This window comes from Sciurus carolinensis, chromosome 10, assembly GCF_902686445.1.
Source record: "Sciurus carolinensis chromosome 10, mSciCar1.2, whole genome shotgun sequence".
In the NCBI taxonomy this organism is placed as follows: domain Eukaryota; kingdom Metazoa; phylum Chordata; class Mammalia; order Rodentia; family Sciuridae; genus Sciurus; species Sciurus carolinensis.
Genome location: NC_062222.1, coordinates 48,283,164 through 48,310,422, shown reverse-complemented (window position 1 = coordinate 48,310,422; position 27,259 = coordinate 48,283,164). Strand labels below are relative to the sequence as shown.

The following is a 27,259-nucleotide window of genomic DNA, read 5'->3' as shown; positions in this document are numbered from 1 at the left end:
ATGTTTTGTTGGAGGTGAAGAATCTACTCAGAGCCCACTACCATGTGTGTTGTTAAATAATGCTTCTTTGATGTCTATTTTTAAGTATTATAAGTTTTGAATTATGGGACAAAAATGAAACCATCAGGGGCTGGGGTTGTGGCTCAGTGGTAGAGCGCTTGCCTAGCATGTGTGAAGCACTGGGTTCAATCCTCAGCACCACATAAAAATAAATAAAATAAAGACATTGTATTCATTCACAAGTAAAATAAATATTAAAAAAAAAAAAAACCATCACTTCTTACTCTGTTTTCTATGCCAGCCCTTCCCTTTGACAAAGTGCCTTTTTTCAATGAGTTGATTCAGTGACCAGGGTCATGCTTCCCATGACTTCACTCTTTCTGCAGAAAGAAATAAGTACAACTCCAAGAACAAGTTGAAGATGCAAGTCAGGGAGTACAGAAATTCTTACCACACTCCCAAATGCCCAAGGCCACACTTGGAAAATGACTTGCTGTCCTAGCAAAGGAAGAATGATTCTATTGTAACTGTCATCTGACCAGGATGAGGCAAGAAGAGGAGCAGGGGTGGCCCAGAAGATGGCAAATGGACAAAAAATCCTCTCAGTATAAATTATCTGAAAAGTTATTTGTTTAACCATTTTCTTTGACAAACAAGGGCATTAGAGCCAAGAAAGGGCAAATGGTTGAAGAAGGTCATACAGCTTACTGGTGACCACTCCAAGACACCTGAGTTTCCACTACAACTCTCCTTTCTTTGCACCACACCTTCACAAACTATAGATAGCCTCAAATTTGTGATATGCTAAATATTACTGCAGTGATGATACAGACCGAATGTTAGTGTTCCCTCCAAATTTATACGTTAATAAGACAGTATTTGGAGGTGGGCCTTCCAGAGATAATGAGGTCATGAGGGCAGCCCCTCATGAATGGGATGAGTTCCCCATGGAGCTAACTTGCACCTTCCACCTTGTGAGGTTACACCAAGGAGGAACCACCTATTAGTCAGAAAGCAGGCTCTCATCAGACAGTATCAACATGTGCCTTGACTTTGGACTTCCTAGCCTCCAGAACTATGAGAAAGATTTTTTTTAGCGATAAAAGAGGCTCAATTTATAAGACCTTTAACTTACAATATTTTGCTATAGCAGTCTGAATGGATTAAGACAAGTGTTATTCTTTCTCTCCTGAGGAAAAGAAATCACAGATCTAAAAAATGTACCACATTTAGGCATCATGTTGCATATTACATGCAAATTTCATTTAAAAAAAACATTATGACAACACTTACTTAGGCTGTATTTGGTTCTTTCATTAGATAAACTTGTAAATGAGAATTAATTGTTAAAATCCACTTAAACACTCATCCTCCCAATCAACTATCATAGCTTCCCCTCTAACCACCCTTAATTCCTCATCCCTGGTTCCTGTTGCAATATTTTCTCATGTGTCTGCCTTTGCATTTGCTGCTTCTCCTGCCTAGAATTATCGTTTTATAAAATTTCCACATTCTTCCAGTTACTAGGTTTCTTTGTGTGTTATTTCTTTTCCATTTCAAGTTCCAGAGGTTTTTGCATTTGCTACTGTATAACACTTGAAGGACTCTACTCCAAGGTAACACTGTCTCTTTAGCCAGTAGTGATCTCCCAAGCCTAAGGTGCTCAACAACATACTTCTCCCATGTTTTTGCAGAATTAGATAGAAAGATCAGATCAAAGCAATGGTGAACACAGGATTCACTATATTTACTTCCAGTTGGGAACAGATGACTTTTATTTGGATGGTGAATCTGTGGGTTCTTTTATACATTAAAAAGTAAGTAAATACATAAAAATTCGGTATGACTAAAGCACAATAATTACAAAGTATTCGCACGATAAGATTTGCCTAGAGTGTATCAAATCTTCCATTGCTGGGAAAAATACTCTTTTCCTATGCTTTCTATTATTATCAGTTCCTCTCCAGAGGTTGCTCTTTGACGAACTGTTGTCAAGCTCACTACACTGATAGACTAACTTTGAAATGGATAACTAGAGGTCAACTCTCCCTTTCCTTCCTTGGGCCTGATCTTTGCTTTGGAACCCACGGGTCACCAGACAATCGATTCGAGGGTTGGCCTAGTCTGTTGCCTTCGGTTTTAGAGCAAGGTGGAGCCCCGCGCCCCCAGAAGCGAGCCCAAAGACAAGGGCTCAGATGTTCGAATGCGGGCGCCTGCAGCCTGGGCCAATGGGCAGAGCAGGCGTCAGTCCACGCCCCGTGACGTCACGGCGGCGCCTGCCGCGCGCAGGCGGCGGGGCCGCGGGGTCCCCGCCCCCAGAAGTCCGCTGGCTGCCTAGGCCCAGTCGTTCTTGCTTTCCCTTTAGTCTTCGGTCGCTGTCCCTGTCGCCGCCACTGCACCATGGCTTTCGTAACCAGGCAGTTTGTGCGCTCCGTGTCTTCTTCGTCCTCCGCTTCGGCCTCGGCGAAGAAAATTATCGTCAAGCACGTGACGGTCATCGGCGGCGGGCTGATGGGCGCCGGCATTGCCCAGGTGAGCCGCCCACGGGAAGCGAACCTGGCTCGCTCCCCCGACCACCGAGAGACGAAGGCGCTGACAGGTGGTGGACCCTCGGCCGGAGTCCCGAGGAGTTTTCACCCGCCCCTCCCACACATAGTTGAACTATGTGGCGCCTGGGTCAGTGAAGGCGCAGCCAGTTTGTATTCCCCCCAAATTCAGTGTTGTTGGCCCGATTTCCAGTTTCTTCCTTCTGAAATTCCAGCCGCCCCCAAGGCCCGATGAAGGTTCTGTGGAGAGTGTTGGTGAATGCGGTTTGGAACGGGGCGGTGCATAAAGCTACAGGTTCACAAGGTTCAGGCATAACTTGTTTGCCCGCTGCCTCGCGCAAACAGAAATTTACTTTCAGAGACTTGTACTGCTATCAGTTTTAACTTTACTTACCAGCTTTTTATAATTCTGCAGTCTCTGTCAGCAGTTTTCTTCCCTAAACAGTCTCCCCGCGCTTCCCCGTGTTTTCTTCGCTTGCTGGGTTACAAAGAATAATAATAGTCATCACTTTTTGTAAAGTCTCCTAAACCGAGTTCCTTGAGGCCTGGAATTCCGCCTCCAGGGCTTCTGGAGGCAACTTTGACCTAGTGCCCTGAGTGCAGCGAAATCTGCGCTCTCTTCAGACGCGGAGGACAGTGGGAGCTGGAGATAAAGTGGCGGAGGGGACTGGAGAAGTCCCTGAACAGTTTTTTCAGGACTTTGCCCTGCACTATGGTTCAGGGCCCCCGTACAGTTGATTATCTGGATACAGTAATGCTTTTAGTTTAGTTTAGTTTGTTTTCCCCAGCAGTTGTGTTCCTGCACACAGGGGAGAATTCTGATTTGCATATCCTAGCTGCTTATATTAACTTCAGTCCTTTGCCCTTAAATTGTTGGGAAATGGAGGAGCGGTTATGGTCTCCTAATTTTTCCTTGGCAGAGTATCTCAAGTGCACTGGTTACAGTCATGAAAGAGTTTAATTTTCATTTTTTAATTTTTTTGTCTTTTTTCTAAAGTCCAGACTTCCATGCTTACTTTAAATTTTTTTTTTTACCATTATTACAAATCTTTAATTTCCCCTTCCTGCAATATTTTGCAGTATGTTAGTTTGATTGTGTTTTCCCCTAAAATCTGTATTTCTTTCGTGTTTTGTCCTTCTGACTTTTACAGTCTCCCATTTCTTCTGAGGTCATGTTTTTACTGTTCTTTTTATTGTGCAGATACCCTGGCTGCTAGGTTTTTGGCATCCTCATAAACTACATTATATGTGGGGTGAGAGGAATAAGTCCCTTCAAACCAAAAGTTTTGTACATATTGAAGACAAGGTTTAATGAGACACATTCCTGTAATCCCAGTGACTCCTTAAACACGAGTTTAGGAGGATCATAAGTTTTAGACCAGCTTCAGCAACTTAGTAGGACACTGTTTTAAATTAAAGGAACAAACATACATAAAGTCTGTGGATGTAGCTCATTGGTAGGGTGCCCCTGGTTTTAATCCCCAGTATAGGGCATGTTGTATTCCATGAAAAGTCAGAGGCAGCACCTCAAATTATAAGCATGGTGTTAGAACTTTCACCTGAGAAAAGAGAAAGGAGAAGTGATTGACATTGATGAGCTACATAGATTCGTGGATTGAATCCTTCAGTAGCTGGACCAAGAAATCACTTTGAAACTTTAAGGAATAAAAAAAGCTGTTTACCTCCTAGGTTAGAAACATAACACAACTGTTATTCCAAATGGTAATAAAAACCAAAAGCCTAAATAGTGGACCATCATAAAAAATAGTAGTTCCATCCTTAAAGGAACAGTTTAAGAGCACCTTAGTTACTTTAGGTGACAACTCTAGTCCTGTGGAGGTGTCACAGAAACCAGAGATCTCCAGAAGAGGGTCCCCTGGAGTTCCCAGGGAGAAGGGGCAGGAGAGCTCAACTCAGGACAAATAAGGCCCTTGGCACACATGAAAGAAAACAATTCCAGCAGGAGTCAGTAGAGGCAGGAAGTAAACTGTACACTGTTCAAGGAAACTTGGTAAGGGGTGGGTATGGAAAGGTATTAAGGATGACATCATTCTGGTGATTATAAGACCATTTTCTGTGATCTGATCATTCTTAGAATCCTTAGCTGACTTAGTCTAGAAAGTCCCCTAAATTGGGGCTGGAGAGATAGCTCAGTTGGTAAAGTGCTTTGCCTTACAAGCACAGGACCCTGGGTTCGATCCTCAGCACCACAAAAAAAAAAAAAAAAAAAAAGTCCCCTAAATTACAGGTTCCTCAAAATATCATATCTCTCTTTGCTTAATCTATTAAAGTGTTAATCTGTTATTTGACAGTGCTTAAGATAATTATGAGTGAATGGATTTATGGTCAACTTTCAGATTTATAGCTTTCTCAAAAATTTCAGAGTGACAGGCCTGGGAAAGAAACTGGTTTGCTATGTGGAAACTCAGATTAAAATTATATTTCCTAGTCCTTCCATTATGTCTTTCTACCTATTTTTATTTCTTCTATTCTACCTCAGAAGGAAACTGTGCTTTCCTGTGAAACAAATTTATGCAGTGTTTTTAGTGGGTTAGCTGATCTGGTTTTGCACTCTTCACTATAGTGAGCAGTCTAGGCAGTATTGCCTCATTCTTTTTGTTCCTTCATCAACAGCTTTGGCAGAGTAAAAATCTCTTTTACCTATTGAGTTCCACTGACATTAGTTGATATGTTTTGAGTACAGATGGACTCCAGTATAGGCAGTTGGGTGGTCTGCATGCTGCTTCTATCCCACACTGTGGGAACACTGGAAAGTTATTTCACCTTTGTACCTTAGTTTTCTTGTCTCTAAAGTAGGTCTAATACTAGTACTGGCCTTGGAGGAATATGGAGAGGATTGAATGAATTAGCACATTTCAAACAATTAGCACAGTGTCTGGGCAGGTAGTAAGAGCTCAATGTCAGCTGCCTCTGTGATTTTTTTATGTTCAGTGCAGTTATATGTTCTGTTGCATTTTTTGCCTCATGTCCCTTTCATTCCTAATTTTTGCTGAGATAGATACCTAATGTACAGATGGAAAAAACTGGCCATAATTCCCTGTTATACCTTGCAAATCCCAGCTGATAACTGCACTTTGTTCAGGGACCTCTGAAATGAGGTAGAACACCTTTCATCTACTGGTTATTTTGTTGTTCCACCTTAGCAAATCGAGGAAAGTACAAACCCAAACTAGCATCTAGGTTATAGTGCTAATCACATTTCAGTTCTTTCTCTTGAACTCTTCCTGAAGTAGTTTTAATTTTAATCAAGTGGCGGTTCTGTTTACAATTTTCATTTTTTTATTTATCATTATAATGTGTTCTAGTTTTTGCTGAGCAAGATGAAAAAATTCTGAACAGATTTTGTAGGCACCTGATGCATTTCTCAAGCAATTAAACAATTTTAGACAAGTGAAGTCTGTGCTTAATTACATTTGACCAGAACACAGGCCATTAGTACAGAGGTGTTTTTAGAGTGTCTACTTTGCCTGTCATTTCTTTCGTTTGCTGTAAATTAAAAGAAAAAAAAATCCCTTAGACTGCAGGTTAATATTTAAATAAGTTAATTTGTTTTATTTATGTTGCATGTTATACACTTCTGAGTTCTTTTGATTCCCATTTTATCTTCAACTGGATACTTAGGCCAATAAAGAAGCTTGTGACATTAAATAAACCTTGAGTGAGGACAGGTTGTCTTTTGCTGTGCATTTTTTGTTTTTGTTTTTGTTATTGGGGATTGAAGGAGGGTGTCCTAGCTCTTTATTTTTTATTTTGAGATGGGATCTTGCTAAATTAATTAGGGTCTCACTAAATTGCTGAGTGACTTGAACTTGTGATCCTTCGTTCTCAGCCTTTTGAGTCACTACATTACATGCCCAGCTTTGTTTTTTGCCCTATAAAGGTAAGGGAAAAGGAAGGAAGGAAAGAAGCTGCTAGTTGTGCATTTCTGTAGTTCCCGGAATGAATCCTTTCTAAGTTTTGCTTAGTCCATTGCCTTTTTTCATATAAGGAATCCAGATAGTTCATAGTTTCCATTAAATATTGGTGAGAAGCCCAGTGGACTCCCTGGGAATACATTTCAGAGACTTTCTGATAAAATTTGTGTGTGTGTGTGTGTGTGTGTGTGTGTGTGTGTGTGTGTGGTGTTGGAGATTGAACCCAGGCCTGGTGTACGCTAAGCAAGAGCTCTACAACTGAGCCCATTCTTTTTAGGTTATTACACTTTGGGAAAGTGAGAAAGTTTGCACATTGAAGGAGATTAGGGGTGAGTTGTCTCACCCAAAGGAGGCATTTTTGATATTTTTCTTTTAAAAAGCTAAAGGTGTACATTTGTTTTTGGGAGAACTCCTTAAGCTATTGAAAAAAGTGGGATTAGGGGGAACATGCTAAGCTACAAGTGAACATTTCCCTAACCTTTGTTTTCCTTTGTGATGCTCCATGAGGACTCAGACCCAAAAACTTCTCCACAGCTACTGAATATATTCACCCTGTTCTCCCTGCCCCTAGCTCTGAAATTTCTGATGCTGAATGGAGGAGTAATCATAGTTACTTTGTACTTTTTAATTTAATTCATTTCTATTATAACAGTGAATATAGGGCTCTCTTGAAGTTTACTTGAAAAATAGTGCAGAGACTTAGAAGTTTCAGGATCAAAGGATACTGGTATTTACCTGACTCTAAGCTCTTCTTTGGACTGTTCATTATGGAGAGAATATTTTTATTCTCAGGTGTTAACTTTCTGCTCAAGAGTATGGAATATATCTTTTAGTCATAAAATTCTTTCCTCATTTCCTGAGTTGTTACTTAATTCTTTATTGGACTGTTCTCTGATCATTATTGATGTACTGTTTTACCTATGTACTGCATATTAGTCATTGAACTCAGGATGGGTTTGGAGATGCTGTTGTTCCCATAGGGTGGAAGAGGGAGGACTAGTAGGCAAAAATAAATAAATAAATAAATAAAAATAACATCATTGAATATATTTGGACATTTTGTAGAATAAGAAATGGCACATCAGTCACATTTTGATTTTTCTCCCCTATGTCCTAGATCTGGCTTTACTTGTCACCTACCCCTTGTTTGAGTTTCAAGTTTCCCCCCTCCCCTCCTCTCCTCCCCTTATCTGCCTTAAGCATACACACCTCATTGCCTAGCTCTAAGAACACAGGAAGATTATGCTGTTGCTCTCTATACTCTATCTTCCCCAGCTATGCTAGAGATGCAGTAATAGTTTCTGGTAAGTGGTGGTCTAAGTGAAAGTACAGGCCTTGAAATCCCTGCTAGAGTTTAGATCCCTGCCCTCCTTTCCTGGCTCTGAGAACCTAGGGCAAGTCACTTACCGCCCCCACCCCCTTTCTGTGCCAGAAATAACAATACTTGCCTCATTTTGTGAGAGTTAAATTAACTAATTCAGGCACAACTTGTTATTAGTGTATTCAGCAAAAATTGGTCAGTACATGTACACTACTTTACGATTTGGCGTATCTAAGCTGGTGGCTTATTTAAAGTCTCTTAACTCTTTGAAGCTATTTGATCCAGAAATATGGGGAGTTCAAATAATTCTAGAAATTTTAAATTTCATCTAAGTATATTTTTTAGAAAGATAATCTTAGTGTTCCATTGACTTACTTTGGGAATATTGCCATACGTTCATACTCACAAAGCATTTAGAACAGAGCCTGGCACTTAAAACACCCTACAAATATGACACTTTAGTCTGTGCATAGCCCTTTGATGTCTGTTATTTCATGTGACCATTCTAATAATTACCCCCACAAAGATGATAATTGAGGTCAAGGGTGAGAGGCAGAACTGGAGCCAGAACTGGGTTCTCTACACTCCTGTTCTGTGGACTGGAAATCCCTAAGACTGAGAAAATCGTAGCTGTGCCTGACCTGCTCTCTTGTGGGGAGAAGGGTTGCATTAATGGCCAAAGGATTCCCTGGGTATCTGGAATCCACAGTTACCAGCTTGTCCTCTTCTCAACTCTAGACTCAAAATTAGAGTCACCTGCAGGTCATCTCCTTCTGGATGCTGCTGCCATCATCTTTCTGCCATTATGGACTCAGTCGCCTACCAGAAATTATTTTATCATATTCCCTTTTTCTTCCCTGTTAAGTTTTTCCCACAGAGTATCTTTTGGTTATTGCTATCACTGTTCGTGTAGCCACATGTACTTGGAAGTTGAGGTCATGAAGTATTTCCTTTATCCTGGGAAAAACTTTGTAACTTTACTATCTCCTTTGTGATTCCTGGACCAGGCATGTTACCTGAATTGTTGTGTGAGCCTCTGTATTAATCTTTTCAGCAAAAACTAAAAAATACTTGCTCATTATAATACATGATCATATTAATCTTGGTGGAGAGCAGTTTAGGTTATAACTCTCTTCTACCCAGAGTGTCTGTCTTGTGGCATCTTTCAGGGATTCATAAATGTAATTTAGACTTGGTGTTATGATTAACTTGTTCAGTTAGCCCTCCCCTTTTTCAGAACTTGTAGGAGGTTGGAGGTCTGTGTATTACCTCTATTACCTAATACTTCCTCTGTATTAACCAAACCTGGATGCTTATTAAATTTTTTTACATTTAGCAGACTTAAAGTCCAAAATGGGGGCACATTTTCTTAGCTTTTTAGAAATACTCTTTGGGAGGTCAGCCAAGGAATTTAAGAAACCGGCTGGCTATAGTGGCAGTGGTGGTTGAAAGCCTCAACAGAGAACCTTTGCCTAATTTGTTAAAGTTAGTGAAGACTACTTGTGCTGATGGCAAAGTCCAGGGTCTTACCCAGCCAGAGATAATCATAAACACAGATTGCTAGTTCACAGAGTTGCAGTTGATTTATGACCTATTTTCTTCTCTGGAGTAAACCCAGAAGGCTGCGAAGGGCAGGCCTTACTATGAAGGCACAGCATCCCTGGCACAGTCAGCCTTGGAGCACTGAGTCTGTGACTTTATTCTGGGGAATAAGTCAGAATTCAGGTGTGGTAGTTTGTACAACTTTGGAATTTTTTTGAAGATGATACAGTAGCCCTCATCTGGTATGGAGCTGTGTTATTGATGGGAAAGGGGAGGGAAGCCAGTCAGTCATTGCACCATATAATGACTAGTTTTTATCTATTCATCAATCAAGCTATGCTTCAGAGAAACTGCTTCAAATCTGGTGATACATTTGCAAAAATGTGTAAATCTAGCATGCTTTTAGTTGGTATGCTTATTGGTCCTATGGCCAAAGTACTTTGGGACTTTGACAAGTGTGCTGTTCTCTCAGCTTATTTTTACAACTCTGAAGCACCCTTGTCTAAAAATATTTCCTCTCTGGCTAAGCCTGTCTTCCACTGGGCCTAGAAAAGAAGCTGAGGACATAGCCTTCAAATAATTTTTTTTCCACTGCAGACTACTTGTCTTCAAGGTCTTGGAGTATGTAGGTCACTGTAATACAAGACAAGAATTCTCAGTGGGCTGACTTAAATTATTGTCACTGAAGTTCAGGTGCCAGGAAGAGTCCTATTCATTTATTGTAAAAATTATAGCTGTCTGAAGGAGGAGAAAAGTTGTTTTCTTTTTGTGGTTTCCCCTTCCATTATCAGATATCTCCTTCCCAGAAAGTTAGCAATAACTTGGGTGATATCATTACATAATTCAAGAAATGTGAATTCTGTTGGTTTCCTTGCATCCAAGATAAATTTTCTAAGTAAAAGCTCCTACCGATACAGGTATTCTCACATTGTCAGGTGAAGTCCTCAGTTATACCAAGAGCCACCAGATCTTTGGTATCTGTATATATCTGGATGATTAATTGTTCTGTGTTAGTTTCTGTTTTCTTTCTTTGCTGAAAAGAAGATATTATGTTAGATTAGGTCAGTGGATTTTTTGTTATTTTTCTTTATTATCTGTTTTTTCTTAATTGTGGTAATTTATCATTTTAACCATTTTTAAGTATATGGTTCAGTGGCATTGAATGCATTCACATTATCATGCAACCATCACCACCATCTGTTTCTAGAATTTTGCATCTTGCAAAATGGAAACTCCATACCCATTAAGTAGTTCCTTGCCATTTCTTCTTCCATTCCTGACAACTACTGTCCTACTTTTTGTCTCTGAATTTGACTATTTTAAGTACTTATCATAAGTGGAATTGCTTAGTATTTGTCTTTTTGCAACTGACTTACTTCAGGTAGCATCATATTTTCAAGGTTCATGTGCTAGAATGCCCTTTTCAAGTGGAATAATACCCTACTGGATTTGTATCACATTTTGTTTATTTATCCATCAGTGGACACTTGAATTGCTTCCACTTTTTGTTTTGTTTTGTTTTCTGTGATTTGAACACAGGTGCTTGAGCATAGGTGTACAAATATCTGTTGCAGTCTCTGCTTTCAGTCCTTTGGAGTATTTAACAAGAAGTGGAATCGCTAGATCATATGGTAATTCTGTTTTTAATTAAAAAAATTTTTATAGTTGTATATGGACAGAATGCCTTAATTTTATTTGTTTATTTTTATGCGGTACTAAGGTTCCAACTCAGTGCCTCACATGTGCTAGGCAAATGCTCTGCTACTGAGCTATAGCTACAGCCCTGTTTTTAATTTTTTAAGGATTTTCCATTCTATTTTCCATAGTGGCTGCACCATTTTATATTCCATCAGCAGTGCATAAGGGTTTTTATTTCTCCATAACTTGCCCAAACTTTTGTTTTATGTAATGGTCATTCTAACGGATGTGAATAGTTCAGAAATTTTTATACTATCCTCTCTCTGATGAATCTTCTTAGTGTTCCCCAAACTGCTCTTCTCTGACCTTTATTTTACATATTGGTCTTTTGTATTCTTTCCTATGGAGGATATCATGGCTAAGAGAATTTAAAACATAACACTGGTTGATCTTTTGCTTACCACATCAGCTGATCTGTTCTACAAATTGATGGTCTTGATTATCTTTAACCAGTAACCCTGAACAATAAATCCTTTTGCTGATCTCTGATCTTTATGGTCTGGAAATCTAAGGATCTTAATTGCCCATGTGGTAAAAGGAAGCCTGTGTTGGAGGGAGTGAGCCTGGAGGCCTTTCTCTGGCCTTGTCTGACCTGGCACACATGGGCCCCTCACAGATGGACACAGACGTAGAGTCTGCAGCCTTGGTCCTGGCCCACAGCCCCTTTGATAGAAGGAACAAGAAGCATTAACATGCTGGAGTGAATTAAACACAAATTCATTTGAAAATCACAGGGGTGGTCACAGTGCATAAAGAATGTTGATTTCTCTTTAGGCACCATGTGCCCTCCAGTTCCCCTTTTGCCTGGCATTCCAGACACCAGTGCCAGAAATCTAATCTGCTCACCAAAATAACAGAGAGACTTTTGTAACTTTTTTATATTTGACAATTGACTGAAGTCTATTAGCTCCTTTTTTTTTCTTATTCTTTTTAAACAGAAGTGATTTCTCATTAATTTAATTTTGCATAATTTTAAAATAATTTGAAATTTATATAAAGTTTGTTTTTCTAATGTTTTCCTAGCTAACAAAACCAGTCTTGATTTCTTGAGAACTTATTTCTAAAATAATTTACAAATTGAGACTTTTTAAAAATAGAAAGGCTGGGTTTGGTGGTATAGGCTTATAATTCCAGCAGCTCAGGAGGTGAAGCAGGAACATTGCATGTTATAGGCCAGCCTGCATAACCTAGAGAGACCGTGATAAGGGCTGGGGATGTTGCTTCACGGCAGAGTGCATACCTGACATGTGAGGATCTGAGTTCAATTCTCAGTATTACCAAAAGAAAAAAAAGGAAGGGGGATCCATCATTCATATGTTCATAGGAAGTGTTTCTAATGTGCAAGGCAGTGGGAGTGGGGCAAATGAAAGGTAAGATGTGGCTGATATTCTTGAGGACCCTACTATGTAGAGGAAAAAATACAGATATGAATAACTAATTATAATAAAGACTGCCTGCCTGTCATGTCTGGGATGTGACTTGATACAGATAAAAGTTTTAATAGTTTAATTACCTTAAGGTAAGACACATAGTACAGTGAATGGAACCCAGGGCCTTGCTTATGCTGAACATGTACTCTACTACTGAACTATACCCCTAGTCCAAGGGAAGGTTTTTTAAATACTTAAGATGTGATATAACATATAGGATATAGCTTCTTATGGTAAGGAAAAAAATGACATTAAAAAACGGTATATACGTATATATACATTATATGTATTTAAATATATATATATAATATATATATGTGTGTTGCTTGTATGTATATAAAGTTTACATTTACTGGAAATTCAAATTGGTTTTGGATATGGGTGTGACAAAACAACCCTATAATGGAATTTATAGTGACAACAACTTCAGAATCTGAACTACTAGATGTTGCAGCAACTCTTTTGAAGCAGTCCTGTATTGTTATCATGAGTTTATAATCTAAAGTTGGTGTTGATCAGCTTTTTCATTTCTGATTTATCATTCTTTCTTCACATCTGGAGTTTCTCTAACATTCTGATTGATTAATGACCAAACTTGTGAAATTTTTACATGAAAGAACCTATGGTCAGTTTTCTTTTGTCATGTTCTAGTCCTGTGGTTTGGACTACCATTATATTACTGAGCAGCTATTGGTTGCTGATGAGTCATACCAGCTTAACATTCTGTTACCTGTTTATTTGTCCATCTTCTCTCAGTATTTTGAGTCCTACACAAAATATTTGTTTTATCTATAAATTAGTAGGGGCACAAAGAAGTGACTGTCTGCTAGGGGTAGGAAGAAGTTTCATTAAAGGATACATAATCTCTGTTGGATTATGAAAGATATGGAACTCTCTAGGCAGCAGTGAGGGAGAAGAACATGCTTGGCAGAGAAAACCACACAGGTGAGAGCATGGAACCATGAAATGGCATGGAAGAGGAAGAAGTGTGGTGTGTTTGGTTTGTATAGGCTTGGGTTAATATTTTCCAAAGTATTTATTGGGGTACCTATCGTGTGCAAGGCATGTGATAAATCCTAGGGACATGCAAAGACTAAGTCGATTTGTATTATTAAGAGATTTTAAGTCTAACAGCAGAGGTTGAACAAAAACTTAAGTGACATAGTCACTTTGGTGTAAAGTTGCATAATAGAAGCAGTAAAAATCTTGCTCTAAGCTTTCAAATCAGAAAAAGAGTAAATTTGTTTGGGAAAAGGCTTGACGAAGAGGATGGCATTTGAAATGAATTTTAAATAGTCAGCAGAAATAATTAAAATTAGGATATTATCCGGCAAGTTGTGATTTGTAGAATAGTGGTACCATTCATGAAGGTCAGTGAAAATTGGTTTTAGGGTGGAGATGATGACTCTAACTTAGGATAGAATATGTTTCAGGCATAGTTGGAATTATGGGAATGATTGAGATTTCAGAAGCAAAGAATATAGAGCCAGAAGAAAAGAATATTGAAAGCAGAACCTTAAAGAATACCTTTGTTTAAAAGCTGAGAAAATCAAGAAAAGTCAATTCATTTGCCCAAAAGGAACAATGTATAAGAAATTACAGTTTCAAAATGGAAATCCTAATTGGCAATGTGCAGAACCATGCAAAAATAAAAGATGAAGCCAAAGAATAGGCATTGGCTTTACCTGTCAGAAGACCTTTGTCTCCATTTGTTTTCTGTTGCTATAATAATACCTGGGACTAGATAATTTATAAAGGAAAGAGGTTTATTCAGCTCACAGTTATGAAGTTGGAATGTCCAAGATCAGGCAGCCACATTTGATAAGGGTCATGCTGTTTGCACTCATGGTAGAAAGCAGAAGGGTAAATGGGCTCATGCAGAAGAGAAGCTAGAGAAAGCCAAAGAAGCCAAACCTGCTTTATAACAACCTGCTTTTGTGATGACAACCCCTCCTGTGAGAAAGGTGTTAATCTCTTCATGATGACACTGTCCTCATAACCCAGACACCTCTCATTAGTCCCCAACTGTCAGTACCAGTGTGCAGTGACCAAGGCTCAAACTTAAGTTTTGGTGGGGACAGATCCTATTCAAACTATAGCAGTCATTGGCATATTATCTGTAATTTCAGAAACAGTGGTGCTTTGGCTTAAATGTATTTCCTCCAGAATTCATGTTAAAACTGAATCCCCAATGCAACAGTATTAAGAGGTGGGGGCTTTAGGAAATGATAACGGCTGTTGGGATCTACCTTCATGAATGGATTATTGCCTTATAAAAAGGCTTGAGGGAGCAAGTTTGCCCCTCTTGTTCCTTCCACTGTGTGAGGACACAGTGGTGTTCCCTGCAGAGGACACATCAACAAAGCCCTGTCTTGGAAGCAGCATAGCCCTCTCTAGATAGCAAACCTGTTGGCACTTTGATCTTGGATTTCCAGCCTCCACAAATGTGAGAAATAAAATTCATTGTATATACAATACATAGTCTATGGTATTTTGTTATAGCAACACGAAAAGACTTGAGACAGAAGCCATATAATTTGAATTAAGGAATTGAATGGCTCTAGAGAAAGTGGAAGCACCAAGTGTGAATAGATTAGTAGCTGACAAGCTTTGTGCACCTTCCATGTGCCCAGCTTCAGTTTAGATATTTTAAATGCTTTAATTTCTTCTCCTCCCCCTCTCCCCTCCCCACTCCTTTCAAGGGCCATCCACATGCTAAGCACACATGTTCTGCCACTGAGCTCTGTATCCCTAACTCTAGTGCATTCACTTTAATCCTCATGTTAGTCCTGTGGTATGGGCATCCTACAGATCACAGAGAGATTGCATAACTTGACCAAAACCACATAGTAAGTGGCTAAGCCATTGTCTTAGTCTGTTTTGCGCTGCTCTGACAGAACACCTGAGAACAGGTAATTGGTAAAGAATACAAATTTATTTTCTTACAGTTCTGGAGGCTGGAAGTCCACGATCAAGGAGTTGGCATTGGGTATCTGATGAGGGCCTTCTTGGTGTGTCCTACAGAAGGGAGAAATGCTGTATTCTCATATGGCAGATGAGAAGAGTAAGCTAGACATACTCCCTCTGATATGCTCCTTTATAAAGGCACTAATCCCACTCATGAGGGAGAAGCCTTGTGGCCTGTTCATCTCTTAAAGTCCTCACCTCTTAATTCTACCACATTGACAGTACCTGACATTGAAGAAGACACATTCAAAGCATAGCAGTGAGGGTTTGTTTGTTTATTTATTTATTTAGTTGTAGATGGACACAATACCTTTATTTTATCTGTTTTTTTTTGTTTGTTTGTTTTTTGTTTTTTTCTTTTTTTGTAGTGCTGAGAATTGAACCCAATGTCTCACACTGGGAGTGCTAAGCAAGCACTCTACCACTGAGCTACATCACCAGCCTGAGCAATGAGGGTTTGAATCTAGAACGTGGCCCTCAGTATACCACTGTGCCACCCAGTAATGGAAGGACTTTGGTGGCGAAGCCAAAGCCAGCTTTAGATAGTTAAGGAAGCTCCCCTTCCCACTTTTTTCTTTCTTACTTTTTAAATACAGTGAGATCCCAGCATGTTTATAAAACTGAAAAAAATAGGAGGGAATACCTGAAAATGAAAACTGAAAGGAGAACAGTTCTTGAGATCAGAACGTGTAAGGTCAAAAGCAAAATAAAATACAGGTGACTCACGAACAATTCAGGGCTTAGGAATCCCAATCCCTCCACTATTGAAAATGCATATATAGTTTTTGACTCTCCAGAAACTTAACTATTACTAGCTTGCTGTTGGCTGGAAGACTTACCTATAACAAAAGTCTTTTGATACAGATTCTGTATGTCATATGTATTATATACAGTGAAAGTTATGGAAGGACCCTAAGAGATCACTTTTTACTGTGGTAATGTGGTTTATTGAAGAGACCACACTGCTTATACAGAGACAGTTAATAGTGGCACTTGAGCCGATGGCAGTGGTACTTGGATACTATGAAATGATTACAGCATTGCAGAGTGTACCTCAGTTAATTCTGTGCAGCTATGATTTGATACTTTGTTTACATTTCTCTCAGCTGCATACATGATACCATGTATGGTCTGTGTTTGTGGGTATACATTTTGATAAATTTTAACTTCTTAAAATAGGTTTGTTTATATGTTATGGGAGTAGGTGATAAAATAGACAATTATATACATTTATGCATCATTGGCATACCTAACTTTTTCTGTTTTTTTTTTTTAATTTAAAAAAATTTCTAGGAAGGTTTGTTTGCCAGCTTTTTCAAATAGTTACAAATCTTCAAAGAAATGTGCTTACAAGTAGACCCATGCGGTTTGCAGCTTTGTTGTTGTTCAAGGGTTAACTCTAGTTTAGAAGGCTGTACCTGGGTCTAATTATAAGCCTCAGGCCCTTACAAAAGGAGAAAGGGGCAGCCAAGAATACAAATAATAAACTATTATTGGGAACTGTTGCAGGTGTTCAAATTGTATGAACTCACTGAATCTTCCCAACAATATTTTACCCCAGTTATACAGAATTAGAGACAGTTGACAAAGGTTAAGGGATATTTTCCAGTTCCCAGTTGGTACATGGGTGCCAAAATCTGGCCCTGGCTCAGCTTGTTGTTTGGGACTCTTGCCCTCAGAATCAACCATGGCTCACAGGGTCAAGAATAGCATGTGAGCAGGCAGCTCCAACTTCACATCCCAGTCACTTGTCAGTTTTCAGTTTGCTTATTGTTACAATGAGAGTAGCATGCCTCCCCTCAATGGCTGTTAGGAAGATGGAATGGAATAATATATGAGAAGTGAAGCTTTCTGAGAGCAGAGAATTTATTTTATTTATCATTTTATCCAGGGACCTTGAGTCAGGTATCAAGCAGATGCTGAGTCAGTAGCCCAGTGGTAAGTGAAGCACAGAATGCAGTGTTACATCCTGTGCTCTAAATGGTAGTTCTGGTCCATTCCTAGGAATGCACACTTGTGGGAGGCAAGTGTTCAAAAGTTCTCACCTTCAAGGAGGCAAGATTTTTTTCTGCGGTCTTTGATCATTTGATGGAAAGCATTTTCTAGTAACCTCTACATTTCTTACCTGAACTGACCAGAGGTTTCCCCACTGTCTGGAGTGTTTGTATGCTCCACTGTAGTTGTGTGGCTGCCAAGAAAAACATAACCCTTTGTTCTGTTTTTAGCTTTAAACCAACATAACTGAAAACTGTGAATGAAGACTTGATCATGTGAAACAACTGGGATTTTATGTTATTTTTTTTTTTTGGTACGGAGAATGGAACACAGGTACACTTTACCACTAAACTACATGTGCAACCCTTTTTATCTTTTATTTTGAGGCAAGATCTTTCTATGTTGCTTAGACTGACCTCAAACTTGGGATCCTCCTGCTTTAACCTCCTGAGTCACTGGGATTATAGGTGGGTGCCACAGCATCTACCCAGGACTTGAAGTTTTATTCGAGAGAAGAAACTAGAACCCTTGGCCAGGAACCATCATATATGTCCTAGGAAAACATTTGGCCTCTCTGCCTGGGAGTTCCCAAGACAGCAACTTTCCTGCCTATGGCTGGAACGTTGCTCAGTTCACACACATGGTTCATAAATGGCTCAAAGCATAGCCCCCTTCTTTAATTGTTAAGGTGCCAGATATGATGGAGTGGCCAGGACCCTGACAGAGCAGTTTCCTGCTCAGGAGGTGTGAGCCATCTGAGAAAATGAAAAGTCTGAAATAATCAGTAAAAAGATTAAAGACAAAACCAAATATTAGATATAAAAAGTGGAGCACCCGATGTGTCTTCCAGTCCTGATAGGAACTGGAACTGAACAACTGAAAAAGGCCCCAATTCTTTATTTAAGGGGGAGTACATCAAATGCGGGGATAAGGTTTCAGTAGGAGGAGTTTTGTTTGGGTGCTTGGTTCTGGATGTGACAGGGGTCCTGCAACGAACAGGTTGATTGGCGTTTGGCATGCTACCCCCATGTCCAGGAGGCTGTGCTTAAACTTGAACAGTGAGCAGGTCAGGGTGCCAGCATGAAGTGGGCCGTCTCACACCAGGGCATTTCTGCCTGAGAGTTCCCAAGACAGCAACTTCCCTGCCTATGGTTCAAACATCACTCAGTTCACAATCATCATTCACAGATGGCTCCCAGCAGGTCTCAGCAGCAATTAGGGATAATTGTTACAAGAAAGAATGAAGGGAGAGAGAAGAGAGAAGTTAGATGGAAGAGAGAGGTTTTTTTCTTTTCGTTTTTAATACTGGGGATTGAACACCAGGGTGCTTTACCACCAAGTCATATCACCCAACCCTTTTTATTTTTTTTTATTTTTAGGGAGGGTCTTTTCTAATTTGCAGAGGCTGACCTTGAACTTTCTATTCTCCTGCCTCAGCCTCCCAAGAAACTGGGGATTACAGTGTGTGCCACCATCCATAGTGGAAGAGAGATTTTTAAGATTAAAAAAATAAGCAGCCGAAGAACTTGAGTAAGCTTTAGGAGTTACGAGTTTTATAGTTCAAGACTTGGTTATCTGGTGGAGGAAGGAACATGAGCCTCTGGAGACAGCATTTGAGTTGGACTTTCAGAAGATGAAAGAAACCTCTGTCAAGGGTTAGAGGATTGAGCTTGGAGACTGGAAACCCAATTGGGGAGAGTTTTGCCGAAGAAATACTGTGTCTCTCAACTGAAGTTTAGGGTGTTGCATAGTATAGAAAGAAATGTTTAACCAAGTGTTACTATGTTCAGTTTAAATATTTATTTGGTACTGTAACTTGCCATACACACCTTTCTTAACATTTCCTCTCATGGTTACCAGAAAGGTTAGAGAAGATCAAATTGATTTTCAAACTAGGGTCTTTAGACTTATTTGGGGGGATTCAAAAGTTCTATAGGAACTTTTAAAATCTGTGTTTTCATTGACAATCCTAACACTAATAGAAGCATATTATGTGTTATATGACTTTATTTTTGTCACTAATGAGATCTGAGACATCAGTAAACTTTGTGCAAATTTACATTCATAATAATATTTGTTTTAGGTAAAGTCATAATATCTCCTCCAAGAATCTTTTGCCATGGCTTGAAGAAGGAAAGTTGTGGGAGAATGAAGGAGTCACAGGCACTTGATAACATGCCAGAGAATTGAACCTCATGATGGTCATGATATTTATGCTGTAGACACTTTTGTATTACCTTGTTCTTCTCTTTGAATGAATGGTTATAGGCATAATGGTAATTGATGAATTTTCCTGTTCCAAATATCAAAACAATCATAAGCTCATTTAATTGAGTTTTTAATATCATAATTATCTCATTTTTAAGATAATAAACTATAGAACTATAAAATGACACTTCATTAAAATTGACATTTGAAATTGAATAATTGGTTAAATAAAATTGAGTTTAGGTAGTCCTGATATTTGGTGCAGGAAGGTACTCCTAGTGGGAGCTGTTATTAGGGGTGACAAACATTCATGGACTCTCATTTCAGTTGGTCGTGGAGCCTTTCAAGGAATTTCTTCTCTGGAAGGTTCAGATTCCCCCCCCAACATTGTGGCCTATGGAGAAGAAAAGGAAGGTCGTTAGCTCAGTAGTGGTGGAGGGTACCCAGTAGCAAGAGTGGGTGCAGGACATGGTAGATGCAAATGTGACTAGAGGTTTTAGAAGAGAGCCATTTGAGGAGAAGGGACTAAAATATAAGTGGGGCAAAAGTGCAGAGCCTGACCTTCAATAAAAGAATTAAGAAACATGTTCTATTTAGGGGAGCAAGACTCTGATGTCCAGCAGTCCCAGGCACAAGGGGGCTTGGTAGGGCCTGACCTTTTTTGGGGAATTTGCTAACCTTCTGGATAGCATCTTCAGGATGATGTCTGGTACTTATTCATGGACAGACAGTTGCAGGAAGACTTGAAACTGTACTGGTTTAGGGGCAGAGATTTGCTGGCTTCTTTGGTGGTTTGAGGAAATAGTTGGCAAAGCTGGTGTGGGTAGGGAATAGGAATCAGGACTAACTGGATGCCCCCATCCCAACAAAATTCTTTTAGAGCAGTGCATATTGGGCATAATGACTGGGCATTAAAATCATCTGGGGATGTGTTTTAGCTTTTTTGATGCTGTGACCAGAAGACCTGATGATAACAATGTAGAAGAGGAAAAGTTTTTTGGGGGCTCATGGTTTCAGAGGTCTCAGTCCATAGATGGCCAACCCCATTGCTCTGGGCCCAAGGTGAGGCAGAGCATCATGGCAGAAGAAGTTAGCAGAGGCAGGCAACTCAAGAAATGGGAACAAGGAAGCAGACAGATCTCTGCTCACCAGGGACAAAATATAAACTCCAGAGGCATACCCCTAGTGATCCAGGCCCTCCAGCCACACCCTCCCTGCTTAGAATTACCACCTAGTTAATCCATTCAGGCGGATTAATGTACTGAGTGGTTAAGGCTCTTATAATCATTTCACTGCTAAACTTTCTTGCATTGTCTCACACATGAACTTTTGGGGAACCCCTCATGTCTAAATCATAACAGAATGTGTTTAAAAATGCAAGTGCGTAGGTGCCATCCCAGACTAAACTGAATCAGAATACCTGCAGGTGGGGCCTGTTATGGACTGTAGTCATTTTAAATGTTCCCCAGCTGATTCTAGTCTGTAGCCAGATTGGGGTACAGATCTTAGAGCAGAGGCTCTCAAATCTGAGTGAACATCAGAATCACATTCAAGTCTTGCCATAGTGTGATTGACTGGGTTTAGAGTCTGAGAATTTACATTTATTACAAGTCCCCAGCTGATGTTGCTGCTGCTGGTCAAGGACCCACTCTTTGAGAACCCCTGTGCTAGAGCTGTATTTAGTGTGCCTTATTGCTTTTAAGTCTTAAAACACTGTCATTTGTCTAAGTAGGTGCTCTGGTTTGTCTAGTAATTTTTGCCATTACCATGACCAATTTGAGGCCAAAAGATGCTTGTTGATGGTATGTGTTACTGTATTTTGTGGCCATGAGACTTGAGACATGTTATTTTAACTTCTGTACACCTCAGAATATAAAAAATGTTTTTATATATTCTATATAAAAATATGTTTCTATATAAAATTAAACGTGATGCCAGTTTAATAATGCCTGTTAAGGCATATTAGAACATCACTTTGGGGAAGAACTGACATGTAATTATTTAGTTATATAAGAGGACTTTTTAATGATACTATCAAGTCCATAATAGTTACTAAGTAAGGCAAGGGGGAAAGAGGATGCAAAAAAAGAAAAAAAATCAGCATGAAATTTCTGCAAAATGTTATTTTATTATTGTATCTTGAAAGTTGATAGCTTCAATAAACAAGGCAACTTTCTTTGAACTCCTAATTGGATTACAAGAAGACAATTCTGGATTTAGGTAGTCTCAATCTGAATCATATCTGTTAGAAATAAGATGGCTTTGTGGCTTAACAACTAAGTGTTCTTAGGCAAGTGACTCAACCTCTCCAGTTCCATTTATTCTTTTGCAAAAAGGATGTTATCTACTTCAACAACGTTGTTTGATCACTCAGAAGTAGTCTTGGGAAAATGCAGAGTTGAGCCGGGCACTTGGTAGGTGCTCAGTACATGGTACCTTGTATTTTTCCTGCATTTGACTTTTTTCTTTTTAAAGGCTTTTTTTTTTTTCTGTTAATTGAGAGAAGGTAGAGAGACTTCTCTTGATTCTCATAGGAAAAGTAGGGCAAGTGCATTAATAATTCAGAAAGAAACAAGCTGACCCTTAGGTGGCTATAGCAGCTTACCTGTGCTTAAGGTTGCCTTTTTGCCAAGCCAGTCTGGAATGAGAATCATGTAGCTTTTTGTGGATTGCATGGGGGCAATGGCAAGACTGCCTATATCCTGAGGCCATCTCTGTGGTAGCCCTGTAGACTAACTCACTAGTGAGAGAGGAATATTGAGCCTATGTGGGGTAGAGTACTAGAAGCAAAGAATATTGGACCCATAATCCTGTGGATATTTTATTAAGCATCTAATACATACCTTGTGTTGTTCACACATTGTGTGTTCACTATGGGCTAGGCACTGGGATTCGCAAAGATGAATAAGACATGAAATGACCCCCAGAAAGTTGCTGACTTTGTGTCTCTGAGCATATCTGTTAGAAATGAGACGAGAAAATAAACAGACCTTTTACACAATCACTGACAGGATCATGCGACATATGCACTTTGCTCTCCTGGAAGGTTGCCCAGAGAGCTTTGATTTAATAGCTCTCTTTTGGCCAATGTCTGCACATATGTGTTGTCTCTGGTGTGTTCTGCAGACACCAGGATGAGAAAAGGCAGAGGCTGGATTGGCCCAGTGTCTACTTTGTGGGCGTGGGGTGTTTATCAGAGGACTTTGGGTGGGAGTGGAAGGTCAGCTTTTAAGCCCAAAATGCTTTCTGGACATTTTTTTTCCTAATTGAATTTTAATGTTTTTATAAATATGCTTCTTCTTCCCATATATATATACATATATATCCCATATATATATATATATATGTATATATATATATATAAAAGGATGCTTCTTCTCTAGATTTGATTCAGTTACAGTTTAAAAGAAGTAATTATGAGGCTAGCATTATGGCTCTTCTGTAACATAACCAAAAATATCTAATGATGAGCACAGTCAAATGTGATTATGGTAACTCAGAAAGTAGCTCTCTAAAAACACCACCTGTGGTGCCACCTGCCCCTCTTGCTGCGGCCCACTTCTTCAGGGTCATTTAGGATACTGGGCCCATTCTAGGTGTGTTCCTCTCATCTAGCCTAATGAGATCTGATGCCTGCCTCGATTGCTCATCATGGCAGCTTTTATTTTGTGGGACATCTCATCTACAAAGCCTTGTATCATTGTGTTTGTTTTTCTCAGTGAGATCATAAACTCTCAGTAAGAGGGCACTGCCCCCTTGTCCTTCTTTGTGTCTGTTCCCTTCAACTTTGTTGTGTCAAATATACTCAAATCTTCTTCTACCTCCTTGAAGACCTGAGAAGACCTAGATGGTGTCTGCTGGAAGTGAAGTGGGAGCAAGTAGATTGGTACTTGGTGGAGAGCAATCAGGAATCCTGCTTGGCCAGCTCAGGAATGACCTAGAGGAGAGGTCAAGAGGAGTAAAGTGAAAATCACTTGTGTCATTCCAGAGGCACTATAAACAGAGTAGCCAAGACAAAAATGAAAAGCCTCCAAGGCAGCACCTCTGCTTGCCCATGACTTGCAGATGATGTACCTGGATCAGTGACCATCACTCCTGCCTGTCAGCTGTGGCTACCAAGGACCACCCGTCGTCTTAAAGAAATTCAGTTTCTTCACCAGCTCCAACCAGAATTTGAGATTTATTTTCTTAGTTTCTACTGTAGGGCTCCCCACTAACCCCCAACCCCACCAAGACTTGGTGACTGCTAGAAGAGCTCACAGGACTCAGCATATATTCTTACTCATGATGGTAATTTCTTGCTGCAAAAGGGTAACGAAACAAAGACAGCCAAAGAGGAAGGTGAAGTGGGTGAAGTCCAGAGGAGATCACGTGGGGACTTCCAAGGTCTTCTCCCAGTATAGTCACACAGGGCATGCTCATTTGCCCCAGCAACAAGTATGACAGCACTTATGAAACACGGTCATCAGTAGAGCTAACTAGAGACTCAGGTGTCCAGGATTTTTGTTGGGTGTGTCAAGTAGGCACCCTCTGCCTGGCACTGTCCAAAATTCCACACTCAAAAGAAAAGCAGGCATTCAGCATAAGCTACCTTATTTGCATAAACAGTTTAGGCACAGGGGCACACTTGTAAGAGTTTGGTGGGAAACCTCACAAAATGTAAGTTTCAGATGCCAGCCAAGGGGCAGACAGGATTCTTAAGGGTAGCTGACTCAGGCCTGCTGTTTTAAATTATTTCTACATAGCCTCTAATTTGCTCTGGCCTTTGTATTTTGAATTTATTGATTTGGAGGTGAAGATTCCTATCAGATGATTTGAGCTGTTAGCTCGTTGGTCTTTGGTCTCTTGCTGCTTAGGGAGAAACTTTGATGGGTGTTCTGCTTTGGGGACATTGTTTTATTTGGGGCTGTCTGCCTGCAGCGTGTAAAGTATTTCTGCTGACAGTTGGGCTTACTGCTCGCTTCTGTCCTTTTATCAGAATGACTCATCCCTTTGCCCCATTGCCCTGCTGTAGTTGGTCAGACCTCAGTCCTGGCAGCTTTTCTTCTCTGAGGTTCCCAGGCAGGCTGACAGGCCTTGGGGTGCTGATGCCATCCCCAGCCCCACAGGCTCAGACACATACCTGCCCCATGGTTGAAGTTGAAGATACGATTGTAATTGATTTGCCTGTAAAACCTGTCTTACCATTTTGAAAACTGTTCCTGGGAGTCTTGCTTTGGGTTTTGAACCTCTATGCCTTTAGGTTTTGCCACTTTGTTTCTGTTTCTTTTCTTCTTTGACTTTCTACTTTTAGTTACCTGGCCTCAAAAATTTCATATAATGACAATAGTTTGGGACAAATTTTTAAAACTTTCATCTCCTTGTTCTTCTCTGGGCAGATCCACTACAGCTAATCTGCTTCCTCTCTACATGCTATTGGTGCCCAGAGGTTCCAAAGCAGTGCTTCTGCAGGGTTTTCTAGATCCTGAGGGGCATCTCATTTGTGCTGGTTTTTTAAACCGTGTTTGTTATAGGTCATATATGTCCTCTAGCTTCTGACTTAAGCTGATTCATTTACTCTTGTCTGTAAGATGACCTGATGGCCTATTTTTAACTGTAGTTCCTATTCCATGGTCCTTGCTGCAACTATTGGCAAACTGATGAAACACAGATTGACTTGTCACTGATCGTGGCTAAACCAAGCTGGTTGTTTGTGAACTTGGCAGTTTCACTAAGTGTACCTGTTCTTTAGGATCCTCCCCCAACCAAGGATGATATGGTAAAAGCAGGGAATCACCTGTCTTAAACTGTTCAATTGCTAAAGACTTCCCTTTCATGCAAGTCTTATTGCTAAATAGCACAGAACCTTTTTGCCACCATATTTCTTTTTTTGTTAATGGACCTTTATTTTATTATTTATATGTAGTGCTAAGAATTGAACCCAATGCCTTACACATACTGGGCAAGTGCTCGACCACTGAGCCACCATAATTCTTTAAATGTTTTTTGGGTTTTTTTTTGTTTTTTTTTTGTTTTTGTTTTTGGTACTGGGGATTTAACTCAGGGACACTTTATCACTGAGCTACATCCCCAGCCCTTTTTATTCTTTTGAGACAGGCTCTCAGCCAAGTTGCTTAGGGCCTCACTAAGTTGCTGAGACTGGCCTCAAACTTGTGATCCTCCTGTTTCAGACTCCCAAGTTGCTGGGATTACAAGTGTACGCCATCACACCCGGCTTAAATTTAGTCTTACTTGTTTCTGATTTAAGGACTGCAGAAAGAAGATGAATCAAGGGCTTGAGCTTCCCAAGTGCTGCAGCTCAAAGAAAAAGTGTTGGTGACTGGTGAGCACTTGAAATATGGCTGGTGTGATTGAGGAACTGAGTTTGAAGTTTCCTTGATTTCACTTAAGTGGTCACATGTTGTGGCTCCTGTATTGAACAGTGTAGCTGGAGTCACTGCATGGAAAGGGGTTCTAACCTGACCTCCAGAACCTTGTTCAGATCCTGGCTCTGCTGTCTACCTCTTGTGCCCCCCTGAGGATGCTCCTTAACCTCATGAGGCTGTTTTGAGAATATGCTATATTCCTCATAAAGTTTTTAGAGGAGTGCTTGGCAAGAAGTGTGTGTTTAATGTTGACTTTGTGAACTACTTTGAGTAAAATGTTGGTGGAATTCATATGGCATATGGAACTGTTTTCTTCTCTCTTTTTAAACTTTTATGTTTTCTTTCTTTTAAAAAGAAATTCCTTGTTGTGTTTGTTATTTGATTTTGCTTTAGGTTGCTGCAGCAACTGGCCACACAGTAGTGTTGGTGGACCAAACAGAGGACATCCTGGCAAAATCCAAAAAAAGTATTGAGGAGAGCCTTAGGAGAATGTCAAAGAAGAAGTTTGCAGAAAACCCTAAGGTAATTTCTCCTTATTAGTGTCCTTAAGACCAGTCTTCTCTTCTGACCACATCACATTTGTAGGGTTTTCTACCTTTAGCTTACTGTGGGTATTTTAAGTTTGTTTGTGGAAAACTCATTTCCCCACGATTTTAGTTCCATATAATAACAGTCACTAAACATTCAGGATGTGCTGATTAGAAAACAGGAGAAGTAAGTAACTGTATTGTTGTTGTGTAGGATTTGAGGTTGAGGAAAATGTTTCTGAGGTGGTGAACTCATTCTAGAAGAACAGAGATTTGGGACTGAGGAACAGCCATTTTGTCAAAAGGACAGAAGAGAGAGAAACAGGAATACTTTATGTACTTGAAAGGTAAAAACATAACGCTGTGTTTAGACAGAAACTTTTGATTGCTTAGCTGATATCCCTTCTTAAGATAAACTAGAGGGGGGCAAATCTAGGATGAGTCATTCTCTCTTTTCTAGAACAGAACCAGGATGAACTTTTAGGAGGTTGGGAACTCTGATTTGTTCTTATTGGACCTTGCTACTTTTCCAGCACTCTTTCACTTGGGAGTTCAGATTTAATTTTACTGATTTGTTCTTATTGGACCTTGCTACTTTTCCAGCACTCTTTCACTTGGGAGTTCAGATTTAATTAGAAATATTGCACAAGTTACCCAAATGAATATGTATTTCCTTTGTCACCTTGTTAAAGTTACTTAAGATTGATTTCCTGGAGGCTTGACTG

General features: G+C 39.8%; 1 protein-coding gene across 1 annotated transcript in view; it reads left to right on the top strand.

Moving 5' to 3' along the window:
- Positions 1-2,313: 2,313 nt before the first annotated feature.
- The window catches only part of Hadh (hydroxyacyl-CoA dehydrogenase), a 48,078-nt gene continuing 23,132 nt past the window's right edge, over positions 2,314-27,259 (top strand). The window contains exons 1-2 of the mRNA XM_047567405.1: positions 2,314-2,532; positions 26,401-26,529. Coding sequence (XP_047423361.1) covers positions 2,401-2,532; positions 26,401-26,529 — 261 coding nt within the window. The 5' untranslated portion in view covers positions 2,314-2,400. The remainder of the gene's footprint in view (positions 2,533-26,400; positions 26,530-27,259) is intronic.